At 44.6% G+C, this 18,646-nt stretch overlaps 1 protein-coding gene across 3 annotated transcripts in view; it reads left to right on the top strand.

The window, feature by feature from the left end:
* The window catches only part of P5CDh1 (delta-1-Pyrroline-5-carboxylate dehydrogenase 1), a 69,217-nt gene that overhangs the window by 25,905 nt on the left and 24,666 nt on the right, over positions 1 to 18,646 (top strand). For all 3 annotated transcript variants that reach the window (XM_045757949.2, XM_069306674.1, XM_045757951.2), the window contains 3 exons: positions 875 to 954; positions 6,800 to 6,953; positions 12,233 to 12,353. In XM_045757949.2, coding sequence (XP_045613905.1) covers positions 875 to 954; positions 6,800 to 6,953; positions 12,233 to 12,353 — 355 coding nt within the window. The remainder of the gene's footprint in view (positions 1 to 874; positions 955 to 6,799; positions 6,954 to 12,232; positions 12,354 to 18,646) is intronic.

Raw genomic sequence — 18,646 nt, 5'->3', positions numbered from 1 at the left:
TGCTACGCGTACTAGTGGCTGTACAAGAATGTAACAACTCTTGTATATACAGTATCTCACAAAAAAAATTGTAATTAGTAGACTAAGTAGAATTAACAGAGCCATCTCATTTTCTGCACATAACCTAATGAGAATATGGAGAAAGTATATTACAGTATTGACATAATACAGTATACTATTATATTACTGTATATATAATAGTATAATATACTATATATATTATTGACATAATATACTTGCTACACTACTCTATTCTTATGAGATGTATTTCATTATCTCAATAAATGTACTTCAACTTGAACCTCACGTTCTTGAAGTTCCAGGTTTCAAGATGTTAAAGAATGGTGCTGTCTTAGCTAAACTTGTACCACATGGCTGTTGTGACAGCACTGCTCATTGGTTATCACCTTTACCTAAGGACACAAGTACCTCATATAGGGGTGTCTGTGAATCGGGAATCACACAAGCCGTTTGTGTGGTGACATAAGACTTATGGTTATACAGTACCAGCAGATGGCAGTTTATACAATTTGCTTGTATGTATAATCATGGGAAGGTTTCCATCACCACAAGTTAGCTGTTGAGTGTAGCAGGTGGTGGCAAGGGTCATGGGTGACTTGATCTAATCCCTTAATAATCAGGAATAATAAGGGAATAATCCCTTAAAGTAATTTTTAATTATGTTAAAAATGGATGGATGTTTTCACCAATGAAAGCATTATTATGAGAAGTACTGTATACTTTATTTGATGGAAGTGGTACTGTAAATGCAGTGCAGTGTGCAGGATTTTGTCGATTGAGCTTTGTTCTTGCCAGTGATGTTTTGATCATTTCCATTTGTATTTGTTCTCACATTTGTTTTTGTTTATTTCAGGCTTCATGCCAGGGCTGTTTCAACTATTGTAAAAGATCTCCAGATTACCGACTTCTCTGTGGAGAATGAGCCAGTTATGGGTAAGTAGATTGTCAATTTATACTTTCAAGACATGCTGAAAGACATCGATTATAATTGTTGAACTTTTCCCTCCTTAGCGCTCTTTGAAACCCCTTTTTTCAGGTAAGTGTTGGCCATTCTGGAAACTATTTTTGTCCTGTGAGGGCCATTTGCTTGTGAATTTGTTTGTACTTTGTTGTTTGCTTCACAATGCATGTTTCTCACTTTTTGTGTGGACTCTGATTAACTGTTCACCTCAAACTGCATGTGCCTATTGTGATAATTTCTAGGGCCTGGCTGGTCTTGCCCCAGCCTTTCCAGGGTTGTCTTATCTGGTGGGTTCAAGTGGCTGTCTCGGAGGCAGGCTTCCAGTGGAAGGAGTCTCACCCTTATCAGTGCATGGGTCATTTGACTCCTCAGTGAGGTTTTGTGGGTAGGGGCGCTTGGGGTTTTTATATAAGGGTAGCACAGGGGTGCTCATTATATGGCATTCTGCTCATGTGCTTAATAGCTTCCCTTTGACTTCAAGCTGTTTTCATGTTTGTTATATTTGGCAAGGAGCCCCTGTGCCTGGTGTTTCCTGATTGGTGTATCATTTGTGACTTGGCAAGCCCTTTGCAGTTTTTGGAGGGTTTATTATGCGCAGTCTTATTCTGCCCTCATAAGCCTCATAAGGTGAGAGTTTAAAGGATGTGCCTTTGGCTTTGATGTGCAGTACTCCATTGACCATTATTATTGCCATGCCATATGTTGGGTTGGAGGATATGTTCCCTCCCTGAAGCCCATGACATTTGTGATCGATGGGTCTCTGTTTTAACTGAGCCTTCCTCTTAGGATTTGGCTTTTCATGTGGTTGCCACTTTACAGGTCAAGTTTGCCTGTATATGTAGGTTTCTGTGTCGACATAGTTGCCCCAAGATCAGTCCCTTTATCTTTTCATGATCTGGACTTGGAACAGTTGGTCCTCAACCATTCCCTTGGTGTTGGAGGTCTATGGCCAGAAGTCTACCCTGCAGCTCTTCTCAGTCATCGCCAAGTAATTACCTAAGTGTAGTTACAGGATGAGAGCTACGCTCGTGGTGTCCCGTCTTCCCAGCACTGTCATATAACGCTTTGAAACTACTGACGGTCTTGGCCTCCACCACCTTCTCACTTAACTTGTTCCAACCGTCTACCACTCTATTTGCGAAGGTGAATTTTCTTATATTTCTTCGGCATCTGTGTTTAGCTAGTTTAAATCTATGACCTCTTGTTCTTGAAGTGCCAGGTCTCAGGAAATCTTCCCTGTCGGTTTTATCAATTCCTGTTACTATTTTGTATGTAGTGATCATATCACCTCTTTTTCTTCTGTCTTCTAGTTTTGGCATGTTTAATGCTTCTAACCTCTCCTCGTAGCTCTTACCCTTCAGTTCTGGGAGTCACTTAGTAGCTAGTCTTTGCACCTTTTCCAGTTTGTTGATGTGCTTCTTAAGATATGGGCACCACACAACAACTGCATATTCTAGCTTTGGCCTAACAAAAGTCATGAACAATTTCTTTAGTATATCGCCATCCATGTATTTAAATGCAATTCTGAAGTTAGAAAGCATAGCATAGGCTCCTTGCACAATATTCTTTATGTGGTCCTCAGGTGATAGTTTTCTATCTAGAACCACCCCTAGATCTCTTTCTTTATCAGAATTCTTTAAAGATTTCTCACATAATATATAGGTTGTGTGGGGTCTATGTTCTCCTATTCCACATTCCATAACATGACATTTATTAACATTAAATTCCATTTGCCAAGTGGTGCTCCATATACTTATTTTATCCAGGTCTTCTTGAAGGGCATGACAATCATCTAAATTTCCTATCCTTCCTATTATCTTAGCATCATCAGCAAACATGTTCATATAATTCTGTATACCAACTGGTAGATCATTTATGTACACAATAAACATCACTGGTGCAAGAACTGAACCCTGTGGTACTCCACTTGTGACATTTCTCCATTCCGATACATTGCCTCTGATTACTATTACTGCCCTCATTTTTCTATCAGTCAGGAAATTTTTCATCCATGATAGAAGCTTACCTGTCACCCCTCCAATATTTTCCAGTTTCCAGAACAACCTCTTATGTGGAACTCTGTCGAAAGCCTTTTTTAGGTCCAGATAGATGCAGTCAACCCAACCATCTCTTTCCTGTAATATCTCTGTGGCTCGATCATAGAAACTGAGTAAATTCGATACACAGGATCTTCCAGATCGAAAACCATACTGTCTGTCTGATATTATATCATTTCTCTCCAGGTGTTCTACCCATTTAGTTTTGATTAGTTTTTCCAATACTTTCACTATTACACTTGTCAATGGTACAGGTCTATAATTGAGGGTGGTCTTCCCTGCTGCCACTTTTGTAGATTGGAACTATGTTAGCCTGTTTCCACACGTCTGCTACGATTCCTGTACACAGGGATGCCTGAAAGATCAGGTGAAGTGGAATGCTGAGCTCAGATGGACATTCTCTCAGAACCCATGGTGAAATGCCATCTGGGCCAGCTGCTTTGTTCTTACCGAGCTCCTTGAGCATTTTTTCCACTTCGTCTCTAGACACCTCTATGTGCTCTATGTTGTTCTCTGGAATTCTTATTGTATCTGGTTCCCTAAAGATTTCATTTTGTACAAACACACTTTGGAACTTTTCGTTTAGTGTTTCACACATTTCCTTTTCATTTTCCGTGAATCTATTTCCCATTTTCAACCTCTGAATATTATCCTTTACCTGCAATTTGTTGTTTATGAATTTATAGAATAGACCTGGTTCTGTTTTACATTTGTCTGCAATCCCTTTTTCAAAATTTCTTTCTGCCTCTCTCCTCACTGCCGTGTAGTTGTTTCTCGCATCTTTGTATCGCTGGTATGTATGGGGGTTCGGCCTCTTCCTGTATTGATTCCATTTTTGTGTCTTTTGGTCTCTAGCCCTCTCGCAATTTCTATTGAACCAATCCTGTTTCCTAGTTCTGCATCTCTGTTTTGGTATAAATTTTTTTGTGCCTTTATCATATATTTCACAAAACTTGATATACATCTCATTCACTTCCTTGCCTAGCATCAAGTCTGTCCAATTATACTCACTAAAAAAATTTCTAAGGTCACCATAATGTTCTCTCCTGAAGTCTGGTTTTTCAACTGCTTCAACCTCCTTATTTTCTTCCAGCTTATAACGCATTGCATACTTTATTCCCAAAAAGACATGGTCACTTTTACCCAAGGGAGGAAGGTACTGAATGTCAAATATAATAAGTGGTTGTATCCTTGAGTGGTTAAGTTAACTCCAGCTCTGTGGTGGGTGTCCTGGTTCTTTCCAGTCCACAAGCAGGACTTACCATACCTACAGTATATTCTTGGCCTTGTGGGTTTTGATTGCTTCATTCTTAGTCCAACTTTAAACATGATCACCTTAGCTCATGAATGTTTGGTTTTGCAGGCAGATTTCTGGAGGTGTTCCTGGACCTATGGGACACTTATTTGCATGTTTCTATTCATCTCTGGTTCAAGACTGGTTAAATTTTGTGGTGTGGCATCATGCTTGTCACTTCTGGGTTCTCCCGTCAGCTTGAATGTGGTTCCCTGGAAGTTCACCAGGTTCGCATGTGTAGTAGTTTGTCACCTTCAGACAAGGTGACAAACAGGTGTTTGTCACCTGTTCGTGTCATAGCCTGCCTTGATACCTGGCAGGTTTGGGCTTAGTTAGTCTGCACGTGTGGAAGCATCTGGTTCTTTTCCCGCTCACCAGGTTTGGGTTTCTGGGGAATTTGTGGAAATATCATTTGGTTCTGTTGCAGGTTGGGATCTATTTGGACTTTGGTTTGGGACCCTTGGTCAACTTTCTCTACCTTTCTACCTACTATGGTTGGATGCAAGTCTCTGGCTGGTGGTGGAGAGTTCCTGGGTTACCCATCGTTTGTTTGAGAGACTGTGGGGAATCTAAACTTTGCCTGTGTGTGGTGTATTCTCTGGGCAGAGTTTTTCCTGGGTGCTGTACTATTTTCTTTAGTTCTGTTCCTTTTGCTGCCACTAGAGCTGGCAAAATTAGAATAATTTGCTACAAATTACCTACTTTAAATTATGTTAGATTAAGGACTTGCCCGAAATACTATGCGTGTTAGTGGCTTTGCAGACAAGCTCTTTGACAGCTTGTTTGCCAGTTTCCTTCTCAAGCTTTTTGGGGTTCTGTCTTGTGGCACCTCCCTACCCCTGTGGTTGACCTTTTCACAGATGTCTGCCTTGAGTTAGGGGTTTGTAACCAGCACTTGTCTGGCCACTAAAGGCTGTTGATGGATCCATTGTATTTGGTGCACAACACGTTGTGAGGATTCGTGGCAGTCTTGTGCTCGTGTGCGCACACACACACACACACACACACACACACACACTGCAGTTGATTTGTCTCCCAGAGGGCTCTGTATTCATCTAGTTGTTCTTGCTGGAGTTGAGCTCTGCTCTTTCAGCCCACCTGTCAACCCAATCAACTGTAACTATTTTTTTCTCCCCCACACACACACTCAGGAAGCGGCTCCATAACAGCTGTCTAACTCCTAGGTACCTATTTACTGCTAGGTAACAGGGGGTAGGGGTGAAAGAAACTTTGCCCATTTGTTTCTGCCTGGTCCGGGAATTGAACCCGGCCACAGAATTAAGAGTCCTGTGCGCTGTCCGCTCCTGGTAACCGAGACCCCTTGTACCAGACCCCTGTGGTACAAGTCCACTGTAACTGCTTTCTGGTGGGTCGTTTTCCAAATTGTTGGGGGTCACTTCGATCTCTTCATTTGTGGGGCTAGACTCTGTGCATGGCTCATCATTTGGATTCTTGGGGTTTGGCTCTCCATGCAGTTCAAATTTGTGAGGTTTCTTACCAGAAAACCAACGCTGAATATAATGAAATGCATTTTTCAGGCGAGTCCTATGGGATCAAGGAGGAAGGTGTGCAGTCCTATGGTAGCATGTAAGTGAAATTGAGGAGAGAACTGTTTTACAACCAGTTGGTTCATTTGTTTCAGAAGTTGATTATGGTGATCTAGTATTCCCTGCTCTTTATGCGTCTTTAGAGGGGGGCCGGTTTTGATCTCTGGTCCTCAGTAGGCTTGCAATGATATGCAAGGTCCTGGCATAGATTGAATTGGGTGGAGCTCTCCAGGTAGCTAGCACCAAGGACCCATCAGAAAGAAGCATTCATTACATTCAATGTTTTTTTACTGGCTTCAGATTTTTCCACTACCTATTATTAATTTTGGTAATATACTATATATGATATTGTATTACTGTCATTTAATGGTGTTTATTCAAGAAAATATTTGCACATGTGTTGGTTCCTCTTCACTTTTGTGAAGAGGAAGCTCTTCACCATGAATAGTTTGTTCATCCATCAGTCTATCATAGCCTTGATGACCAAACCACGCATCAGAAAATGGAGAAACGACGACGTTTCACACACAACTTGATAATGGTTCGTGACGTACCAAAACATCATAGTTTCTCCATCTTCTCATAATTGGTTTGGTCATAAATGTCTCATTTTATCTAAAATGTTAATTTTAGACAATGTCTCATTTTATTTAAAATGTTAATTTTAGACAATGTCTCATTTTATTTTATGTTTGTCTTGATCCTGTGGCAGCATTGTTTCAATATCTGCTAACATCTTGTTACTCCTCATAAGAATCACTGTTCCTTAACTCCTGTAATATAGTACAGTATGTACGCAGTACCAAATAGTAGGCCTTATTGTGCTGTGCGCCTAATTTGAATTTGTTATTGTGGTATTTTTGTTTCTTTTTATTTTAAAGTACAGTATTAATTTTTGGTTACCCTCTTCATTACACAGGTTACCTACCAGGTAGCCGTGAACGCACTGAACTTGAGGCTGCCATTGCTAAACACGAGTCCCAGGTAGCAGAAGTGCCCATCATGATTGGAGACCAGGAGTACCGCACAGATCTAGTCCAGCACCAAGTGATGCCCCATAAGCATTCCCACAAGTATGCTTCTTGTTTTGCCAGAGTTATGTCAGCATTCCAGGGGCTTATTCTTTACCTTTATTTAATATCTTCAATTTACTAAAAATAATTGAAAGTACAGTTTATATTATGTAAAACAAAACAAAAACAAAAAAAATCTTTAATACTATGTAAATAGTAGTACAGTAGACCCCTCAGAGAAAGCAGTGGATATGTAGCAGTAAAACTTTTGCGACTCAAAATCTGAACTGCATGAGGATCCTCGACGAGGATCTTGTGTTAATCACGAGTTGCAAAATATTTGGGAGGAGTCCTTGTGTAAGAGAGTAAGAGTCACACTCATGCTAGGTAATTTTTTTAATACTGTATAAAGGAATGTGGTTACAAGAAATAAAATTAATATTGTGTGAGTTTGCACAGCATGAGGGGCATATTGTAGAACAGTATAGTTATGTAGTATTCAATATGGTGTACATGTATTTGGATAATACAAATTAATAGCTACATTCTTGCCTAACATATTTGTAATTTTTTAAATTACTATGATCCCAAAAGGATGAAATGAATCTTCTAAAAACCAGCCTCTGAAGGGGGGAGGGGGGCCAAGTTCTGGCTCTGGTGCTCAGTAGGCCAATAGAACTAATACTCAACCACTATGAATACACTGAAACAGTCATTAAGAATTAATAGTACCCCAAAGATTTTCAAAAGTAAGGTACAGAATATTGTAGCTCGGAGCAATACTGTATAATTAATATGTGGTTTCTTATTGCAGCACTATTTATAAATGTATCGTAATACAGTCTTGCTAACTAGCAGCAAAGATGATATTGGGCTTGCAGATGCTACGTTGTTGTAACTTTTGGGTTCGTCAGAGGATCACATATTTGTCTAAAGGATGTTGTTAATTCTCTTCATTACCATGTATGTTATTTTGTCTGGATTGTAGAAAGTTGTAGATAAGTTTTATATTTTCTTTGAGGAAGATACAAACCCTATTGTTGGTAATTTGTTATATGCTTAATTGGTAGTCTCCCGTTTTGCTCCCGTAAGTGTACACGTCCCGGGGGTTCAACTTTTAGCAGTTTGTTCGGTAGACTTGGGCGCCAGTTCGCAGTACCCTGCCTGGGCTTCCCTTAGCGTGTACACAAGGCTAAGGGCCCTGGAAATCCCCACGGGGGCTCTGTGGTCCGATGGTGGTGACCTTGAGTCCCCCTCTCGCTTCCTGCGAGTTTGTTGGTTGCTCTGTCCCCTTGTCTCAGGGTGACACTCACCGGTTTTGTCTCTGCCATGCTGCCTGTTGGGTCGGACGTTCTTTGACCCGGAGTCGTGTGACGTTGGTTGTCTGTTCATATTCTAGTTTTCCCACACTGCTCATGCTGTTGTGTGGGTACAAGCAGCAGCCACATTGCAGGCTGGGTTAGATTTCTGCAAGGCGCTTGGTTGATTGCAGCCCTGGGTGCCCCGAGACTGCCCCATTTTGGTGATGGGGTGAGGGGGGGGGGGTCTCTTCGGCTCTGGTTCCGTCCGTCCCTCCTGGTCCTTTCCCTTCAGTTGAGCAATTGGGTCCTTCCCCTTGCTTCCGGCTCTGACACGTCTGAGGTTGCGGGGTTGCGTTGGTGTTTGAGACTTGGGCGGTCTTGGGGTTTTTTCTTCTTCCAGGGTGGCGGCGGAGGCCTTTGAGCCTGTTCCTCCAGCCGTGCGTAAGGATCTGACCAGTGGACTCACTCCCTTAGAATTTTACAGCTGCCCCGTCTTTTTCTTGTGAGGCCTGGGCTTGTGGGGGACGACTCGGCCCCAGGTCAGGACACGCGTGGCGGGGTTGGAGAGGGGTTGGCTTGGGGGGGGCCTTAGCCCGGTTTGGCCCCGCTTGGGGTTTTTGTCCCCTAGGAGCGGGACTAGCAGTTCCTCTGAGGGGGGGTTTATTACTTCCCCCTCTACATTCCTGTTGGTTTCGGGTCTGCCCCTCCCTGGGTTCGGTTCCGTGTCCTTCGGTTGTGTCGTTCCTGGAGGTGCTTTCACCCCTTCCCTGCTTATGTGCCTCCATAAGATTCTCGAGGGTTCACGACACTCGTCGATTCTTCCGATATTATTGGAACGTCTGCTGACATCCGGTGTGGTTCCCTCTAGTCCCTTTTCGGACTCGTTGGTCCTCTTCTGTTCTTGTTTTCTTTCGATTCCCTTTTGCCTTCTTTTGTCTTCCCTTTCTCTCTCCTTCCTGTCCTGACGTTCCTCTTTTTCGTTATGTCCTCTTGCTGGTGTGTGTACGATTTGTGTACATACAACTGGTGTACGAACCGCGCCACCGGAGGGCGGGTGGTGCGGTTCGTACCTCGGGTGCAGGGTCCGGGGTGATCGTTTTGTTTTTGGGCGGTGTACATGTTTTGGTGTTTCGTGTCCTGTCTCATGAATTTCTACATCTTTTCATTTGTCTTCTTTCTCCAGTCATTGCCCCTTGATGAGGGGGATGTTCGGGATTTCTATGTGGGAACTTCACTTCGATTCTTTTCCCTGATTCTGGGGGTGGGGTGGCTCCAGCTGGCTCCTCCTCCACCTCTGTCCTGCACCTCGGCTTCTGCTGGGTACGCATCTCTGGATGTACTCCCCTGGCAATGCTCCTGGTTTATTCCTCGGCTCGACTGTGTTGTGCCATGGTCGTGTCTCCACTCTGCAGGTGAGATTGTGCGACGCTGTCGGCCTGCTGCTGGTTCTCGGTTTTGGTGGGGTGTAGGTGTTGTGTGTTTTGCTTGGCCACTTTGAGCGAGTCTTGCCATGGCCTTCCTTGATCAGTGTACTGTGGGACGCAGCCTCGGTCTTCGGTGCCTTTTGTTTAATCTTTTGGCGCCTGAATCTTTTCTCGGTTTTCTTTGTGCTCTCTTCTCCCTGCCAGTTTTTGTCCTCGCTTGGTTGTCCTCCCCTAGTTCTGCTTGTGGGGAGTTGGGCTCTGACTCCTTGGTCCCGCTTCTCTGCTGTCGTTCACCTGGTGTATTGATTCCTGAGCTGTTTGGGCTCTTTCTTCTCTCCTTTTGGCGCTGTGTCTGGTGTCTGCTTCTGCCACACCGCTGGCTACTGCCTTCCATCTGTTACCTGCTCTGACACTGACAGGGTTCTTTCTACTATCCCTGTGGCTTCTTGGGTACTCAGTTTCCCCCTGCGTCCCCCTCTTTGTGTACTGCCCGTGTTCTCCAGTTTCTCATTCTCTACCCTTTCATTCCTCTGAGACTTGTTAGATGTGTTGCATTCCCGCAACCTGTCTTCATAACTTGTGCCGCTTTGCTCTGGGGCTAGCCTCGGGGCTTGCCTCTGCATTTTTCCAAATGGAGTACAGGCTGGGATGTTGGGGCCTCATACTCCGGGTTTGATCTTTTATATGTGGTGTACGAGGTGCTTGTATTGCCTGTGGGTGGGTGTTGCTTCCGTTCACCCACTCCTGCCCCTAAGATTCCTTTTCGTTAGGATGGGTGGAGCTGGGTTTATGGTCCTGGCTCCTGTTTTCTGTTCCTTTCCGGGCCGTTATTTTTTTCCGGGCGTCCTTCTTCCCTGCTGGGGCTGCTTGCCCTGCTCCTGCGGGTTGCAGGGTTGCTGTTTTCACTTTGCGTTTCGGTTCGTGGTCCTCGTTTCCTTGTTGACCTCTTCCTGTTCCCTGGTTCTTTGCCGCCCTTGATTGGGGGCGCTTCTTTGCTCTGTGACCGATTCTACAGGTTTTCCCACGGCTCCGCCTTTCTTGCAGGTTGGTCCAGCCCTGTACCGGCTGGTTCATTCTTCCCCCTCGAGTCTTTGCGTCTCAAGGTTTTTTTTGTCTTGGGTTCTCGTCCCTTGCGTGGGCGCTAGTGGCTTTGTTGTTGGTCTCCCGCCTGTGTGCTTTGTCTCGGCGGCAGTAGGTAGCTCCTGGTGATCCTTCCGGTTTTCCTATCACTTCGTAGGTGTACTGCGGTCTCTGATAGGTTTGTCTTCAGCTTCCCTTCGGGGTTGTTCCAGGACTGTCTTTTGGTGCCGAGTGCTATTGCCTCGTCTCGGGCGGTGCTGGCGGGTCTGCTCCCGCTTGCGTTCAGTCTTGCTGTTCCTTCTGCTCCATTCCGCTAGCTGTTTGGTTTATTTTTTCACTTCCGGCCTGCTTCTGCGCTTCCAGTGCTGTCCTGGGGGTTTATCTTCTCCTCGGTTGTCATGGCCCCTTTGGTTCTGGTGTGTTTTTCTGCTACTTTGGTTTTGGTGGTAGGTGGTTGTTTTGCTGCAGTCCCCTTCTTTTCGGGTGACGTTTGGGTCTGCTGTTTTCTGGTGGGACCCTTGGGTTGTGGCTTGGTTGGTCGGGCCGGGGGTGCTTTGTGTGTTGTTTGGTTGCGGTTCTTTGCTGTTTTCTGCGCGTCGTGGCCTCTGGGGCCGTGGGTGCGTTTTGCTTTGGCTGGGTTCCCTTCCTTCCTTCCTGTTCGGGGGTTAGGGTCTCCCGGGTCCTTTGGTTTGGCCTGTGGTTTTTGTTTTTGGTTTCGGCACGTTGCGTACGCCTCCCGATTCCTTTTCTCTTTTTCTTTATCTTTGGTGAGGTAGCTCTGGGGAGCCATAGGGGCTCCCCCCAGAAAACCAGCGTTGAATGTAATGAAACCCCATTTTCTGGATGAGTCCCAGAGGCTCCCCGGCATCCCTCCTTCCCTCTGGTCGGCGGTGTTTTTAGCGCATTTTGACATCCATCCTAAGAACTGCCAGTTGGATAGCTGGTGAGGAGAGTCTGGGGCTCCCTCTTCCCCCTCCCGGGGGGGGGGGGGGGGGAGGGGTTGCGCAGACAGCGGTGTGGCGACGTAATGACGTCATGCTAGTTTGCTATTTTTGTTTGGGGAGTTCTGTGCACTCGATTAGCTTTCGGTAGCAATCTTTTCACCAGAATAGGGGTTTGTTTTGGGGCACCTACCTCTCTGGGTGCCTGTCATGGTCGATGGCAGACATAGAATGCTCCCACCCACAGGGGGGTTTCTATAGACCATTGCTCCTCGTGTCTCTCTGAGGGGGCCAGGTTCTGGCTCATGGTCCCTGGTAGGTAAGAACTCCATACACCTTGACCGATGCCAGAAAGTTATACATATGCATTCAGCCTGGATAGCTTCGGGGAGCCTCTGGGACTCGCCCAGAAAATGGTATTTCATTACATTCACTGCTGGTTTTTTATTATTACTGTATTTTTATTATTATTATTGTTATTATCATTATTTTCATTACTATTATTATTATTATTATTATTATTATTATTATTATTATTATTATTATTATTATTACATGATAGATGCTGAATGTTCATGGACCTGTAATTTCAGATTAGCCAAGTTCTACTATGCAACATCAGAGCTTGTACAGAAAGCCATCGACACAGCAATGGCAGCAAGAGTTAACTGGGAGCGCATTCCTCTGAATGAAAAGTTTGACATGTGGCTTAAGGTGAAGTTGCATGGCTGTTTTATGAATTAGGTATTTTTTACTTATTTATCAGTTTTCTTCTCTGTATAGTTTTCAAATTACAAGCACCTTATAATCTACATAATGACTCTACTGTTAATCATTGTCCATAGTGAATTCATGCAGGGCAAAGTTTTCATATACCTGTACTTTGTATATACAGTATGTATATATGTGTGTGTGTGTGTGTATGTGTGTATATATATATATATATATATATATATATATATATATATATATATATATATATATATATATATATATATATATATATATATATATATTTATTTTTTATTTATATATATATATATATGTCGTACCTAGTAGCCAGAACTCACTTCTCGGCCTACTATGCAAGGCCCGATTTGCCTAATAAGCCAAGTTTTCCTGAATTAATTGTTTTTCAACTACCTAACCTACCTAACCTAACCTAACCTAACTTTTTCGGCTACCAAACCTAACCTATAAAGATAGGTTAGGTTAGGTACCTAACCTATAAAGATAGGTTAGGTTAGGTTAGGTAGGGTTGGTTAGGTTCGGTCATATATCTACGTTAATTTTAACTCCAATAAAAAAAAATTGACCTCATACATAATGAAATGGGTAGCTTTATCATTTCATAAGAAAAAAATTAGAAAAAATATATTCAGGAAAACTTGGCTTATTAGGCAAATCGAGCCTTGCGTAGTAGGCCAAAAAGTGAGTTCTGGCTACTAGGTACGACATTATATATATATATATATATATATATATATATATATATATATATATATATATATATATATATATATATATATATATATATATATATATATATATATATATATATATATATATATATATATGTCGTACCTAGTAGCCAGAACGCACTTCTCACCCTACTATGCAAGGCCCGATTTGCCTAATAAGCAAAGTTTTCATGAAATAATTGTTTTTCGACTACCTAACGTAACTTTTTCGGCTACCTAACCTGACCTATAAAGATAGGTTAGGTTAGGTTAGGTATGGTTGGTTAGGTTCGGTCATATATCTACGTTAATTTTAACTCCAATAAAAAAAATTGACCTCATACATAATGAAATGGGTAGCTTTATCATTTCATAAGAAAAAAATTAGAAAAAATATATTAATTCAGGAAGACTTGGCTTATTAGGCAAATCGGGCCTTGAATAGTAGGCCAAAAAGTGAGTTCTGGCTACTAGGTACGACATATATATATATATATATATATATATATATATATATATATATATATATATATATATATATATATATATATATATATATATATATATATTAGTATATTTTGGTAGCAGTCTTTCCTGTAGACATATTTTATTAAATATGACCGAAAAAGTAAGATTAATAATTCTAACACGAATTTTCTCAATCTTTCGTACATTATGCTTCACTGTTGGAGGTAAATCAAAAATCACTTCTCCAAAATTCATTTTTATTTCTAGTCTGACGCGACACGGGCGCGTTTCGTAAAACTTATTACATTTTCAAAGACTTCACAAATACACAACTGATTAGAACTTGCGTTTCCCTGATTTTATATCTACATTTGAGTGAGGTGGGAAGGGTGATGTGGCATTACATTTGAGTAAGGTGGGAAGGATGATGTGGCATTAGAGGATATTAATAGGGTATTAAAAGTATCAACACAAGACAGAACACGAAACAATGGATATTGAATAGAAGTGTTTGTAGAAAGCCTATTGGTCCATATTTCTTGATGCTTCTATATTGGAGCGGAGTCTTGAGGTGGGTAGAATATAGTTGTGGACTATATTCTATATTCTACACAACTATATTCTACCCACCTCAAGACTCCGCTCCAATATAGAAGCATCAAGAAATATGGACCAATAGGCTTTCTACAAACACTTCTATTCAATATCCATTGTTTCGTGTTCTGTCTTGTGTTGATACTTTTAATACCCTATTAATATCCTCTAATGCCACATCATCCTTCCCACCTTACTCAAATGTAATGCCACATCACCCTTCCCACCTCACTCAAATGTAGATATAAAATCAGGGAAACGCAAGTTCTAATCAGTTGTGTATTTGTGAAGTCTTTGAAAATGTAATAAGTTTTACGAAACGCGCCCGTGTCGCGTCAGACTAGAAATAAAAATGAATTTTGGAGAAGTGATTTTTTATTTACCTCCAACAGTGAAGCATAATGTACGAAAGATTGAGAAAATTCGTGTTAGAATTATTAATCTTACTTTTTCGGTCATATTTAATAAAATATATATATATATATATATATATATATATATATATATATATATATATATATATATATATATATATATATATATATATATATATATATATATATATATATATATTTATATTTATTTATTTTTGTAGGGAGCCCCTTTGGCTCCCTGGAGCTATAGGACTAATATACGCTCTATTAGCCTGGAGCTTCAGTTAATGGAATTATACCTACCGGGGACCAGAGCTGGAACCTGACAAACCTCAAAGAGGCACAGGGAGCAATGGCCTAAGGAGACCCCCTAGTATTTTGGGGGTATTCCTTATCTGCCATCGACCGGGGTTAGGCACCCAGAAAGGTAGTCATCTCAAAACAAACCCCTCATGGTAGGAAATTGCAAAAAAAAAACTCGAGACAGAACAGAGAAACAACTCCCCAAAGGAAACAAGCAAACAAGCAATTGTCATTCACCACCGTTGCGCCGCTTGTTCTCGCAGCCTTCCCCTCCCCTCCCCGATAGGGGGAGGGGGGGAGCCCCGGACCTACGCACTGGCTACTCTCACCTCTTGTTTGTAGGCAGAAGCTCTCTGGGGTGGTTGTCGACTCTGGCGTCAGATTCTAGCAGGATTTTGTGCCCTTGTGAGGTTTTCTGCTGTTTGTGGTGCAATGGCCAGGAGTAACATAGTGTTCTAAGGGCCAAAGTGTACATAGTGTACTAAAAGGTTAGGGCTACCTTCCCTAAGTGCCCTGTGAGTACTACCCTTGGGTTCTAGGGTTCCTTTTCCTAGGGCTTTCGGGCCTCACTTCTTTAGGGGTTCCTGCTGCTCAGCAGTTACCATGCCATTGGGGCCAGCTGGGGTTTAGTGGCCTTTGTTTGGCTTTGGGTAGGAAGTGTTGTTGCTGGTGTGGGGCATGAGGTGCTGTGCAGCACACCTACCAACATGGTGGCCATGTTCCCTGTTCCTCCTGTGGTGGTTCCTCCTTGCTGACATTCTCATACAAGGGCTCAACCGGCTTTGCAGCACAGTTGCCTGGGGATCCCGTAGGCTGAACCCCCTACGTGCACTTGAAAACCACGTTGGGGCTTGGCAGACCTGTGGATGCATTTTCCAAATCCCATCTCCATTTGTGCGAGGTTGAAGGTTGTTCGTTGCCCTTGTCTCAGGGTGACGGTCGCCTGTTTTGCCTCTCTCATGCTGCCTGTTGGGTCAGTGACACCTACGACCCAGAGTCTTGCTAGACTTGTTCCCAACTCGTACTCGAATTTACCCATTCTTCTTCGGAAGTTCTTTGGGGTCAGGCGGCGTCTGTGTTGCAACGTTGGTTTTGATTGTTGCAATGCGCAAGATTGGTTGGCTGCTTGAATGCCCATGGGGCTGCCCCATGCCCAAGGGCTGCCCCATTTTGATTGGGTTGTACTAGGGGGTGTTGGTTGCTTCGGCCTTAGTTCAGTCCATGCCCCTGTGTCCTTCCCCCGCTTTTGTGGTTTCTCAGCTTCCCCCCTCTCCCTCTGCTGCCAGCTCCCTATCGTATGAAGGTTTTAGGGTCGGGGCGGGGTTTAGTTGGATCTGCCCCATTCGTTGTGGGGACAGAGGCCTTTGTGCCTGCTCCTCCTGCCGAGGCTTCTGCCCCCCCCCCTCCTCCCTCTTCCTTCCTTCCTTCCTTCCTTCCTTCCCCCCCTCCCCGAGTTCATTTCTGAGTACCTTTGGGTTCTTCAGTTGCTTTTCGGACGTTTTCCTTCCTCTCGTGTTTCCCTGTGGAGGTTTGGGAGGTCCCTGGTGTTTTTCTCCTGTGTGACCCTGAATTTACCCCTCTTGGCCTGCCCTAATTTGCGTTCAGGTCCTCGTCCCCATTTTGGGTGTTCTGGGGTTCCTGGGTCTTCCTGGCTTGTAGACGACATTTCTTCTTAGGGCTTGACACTGGTTTTGGTGGTCGTGCCGGGGCTCCAGCTTTTGCTAGTCGAGGTGGGCCTTGGTTTGCCTGCTTTTGTGCCGGTGCCTCCTCTGGGGCCCCTCTTTGCCTGGTCGGTGCAGTGCTCGCTCTGCTCGCTGGTTTGCTTCTTGGAGGGGGCGCTGGCCTCTTTGCGGGTCACCCATTGACAGGGTGATGGGGGTGAGGCTGGCTCTGTTTGCCCACACTTGGTTCCACTATTCATGGGCATTTTGGGTCGTGTCTTCCAGCCTGTGGTGGCGTTGGGTGGCTCCTCCTCCTCTTGGAGGCTTGGGGCTGGTGGGGTGGGCTTCTCCCCCAGACCCCTGCTGTCGGGTTATCTTGGAGTGGGTGCGCCTGGGTGTGGTCGGACCATCCTCATCCTTCAGGTGGGTTTCCTGCTTGTTCCAGTGCCATCACAGGACTGTGGATCTTTGGTTCTTCTGGACTGTTCAAGATCCGGCTTCTTTTGGAGCCGGATTGTTGGATGGTGTGTGTGGCCCTTTGGGATGCATATTGACATGTCCCGCTTCATCCTGGGTTCAGGGACTGGTTAGGTTTCGTGATGGGGCAGCTTTCTTCTTGTTTTCATTGCCTTCCTTTTGGCCTACCTTGATGACTGGTTGGTGTGGGGCTCCCAGCCAATGTGCTTGTTTGCTCGCCACAGGGGGGTTCTTTCCCATCTCGCCGGGTTCGGCTTCCTGGTGACCTGGGGAAAGTCTCATCTTATTCTCTCCCAGGTTTGGACCCGACTGTGACTCTTGGACCGCTTCCATGTCTCTCTCTCTCCTGCAGTCTTGTCTTCTGCTGATCCTGGGGGTCCCGGGTCACTCAGTAGTTACTCGAGCAGGTGTGCAGGAGTCTGCACTTCGCTGTGCTAGTTTACCCGTTGGGTCGGGCTTCGGCGCCTGTTCTGGTTCCTTCAGGGACATTCTTTCCGCCTCTCTTGCAACTGCTGGGTTCAAACCCAGTGGGCCTTGCGTTGGTTGCTGCGTCACCGGCTTCCTCTTCAGGGTTTTCAGGGTTTGGTGCCTTGGCGCCTCCCCGAACCCTTGCTCGTTGTGTTCCTGATGTCTCGTCTCTTGGCTGGGGTTTTGTGATCCTTGCTCACTAGGCCGGCCTGGGGCACTGGGCTCTGCCCTTCCGTCAGGCTCATAGCGTGGTGCGGGAGTTTGTGGTAGTCTATTCTTCGCTGTGTGGAGTTAGGGTCGCCCAGGGCTCTATGATCAGGCTCTCTTCAGACTGTGCTTTGGTGGTTCATTGTCTGAACTGAGGTGGTTCCCTTCAATCCTTGGCTCTTTGGGGCTGGTATCTTCGAGTGACTTGTCGTCCGGTTTCTCAGTGTTCTCTGTGCAGTTCACATCCGGGGTGTGTCCAATGTCCTGGCGGAGTGGACGAGTGACGTGGACTCCTTCAGTTGGCTCTGCCGGAGGTGGAACTCTTCGCAGCGGTGTGGTTCCAGCGTCTCCCGAGATATGTGGTACGCTTCCATGACTGAGGAGCTGTCGCGTTAGACGCTCTTTGGAATGACTGGTCGAGGTGGGGGTTCCCTGTACCTCTTTCCCCTGGTCCAGCTGTTGCTTCGGATTCTGGCTCAGTTGGAGTCTTATTGTAGGAGAGTCCTTGTAGCCCCATGGTGGCCAGCCCAGCCTTGGTTTCAAGCGCTGTTTGCTAAGTGTCTGAACCCGGGGCGTCTTACATGGCTCCGCCTCTTCAAGCAGATCGGGCCAGTCCGGTACATGGCTAGTTCGATATACTCCTCTACCCGTTGCGTCTGATCTTTTTGATGCGGGTGTATCACCACTTGTATGGTGATCAGGTGGCTTAGTTGGTGTCCCAACTTGCAATCCTCATCTCGGTGATGGTATGAGGTGTCTTGGTGGTCTTTTTGCCATTTCCTCTCTTTATAGTTTGACTTCCATTTCTGTTCGGGTGCCTTGGCCTTTCTTTCTTCACTCTTTCAGGATTATCATCTTATGCTAAATACTGTCGTCAAGTATCATGCGACACTGGCGGAGCCGCTCTAGTTTGCGTTCCGAAAGCTTTCTCGTGCTTTGTTTCAACTCCGGCCTGCTTATACGCTGCCTGAGCCGTTCTGGTCGTTGGACCGGAT

This window comes from Procambarus clarkii, chromosome 58, assembly GCF_040958095.1.
Source record: "Procambarus clarkii isolate CNS0578487 chromosome 58, FALCON_Pclarkii_2.0, whole genome shotgun sequence".
Classification (NCBI taxonomy): domain Eukaryota; kingdom Metazoa; phylum Arthropoda; class Malacostraca; order Decapoda; family Cambaridae; genus Procambarus; species Procambarus clarkii.
Note: the sequence above shows the minus strand (reverse complement) of the source record. Positions and strands in the feature narration are given on the sequence as shown.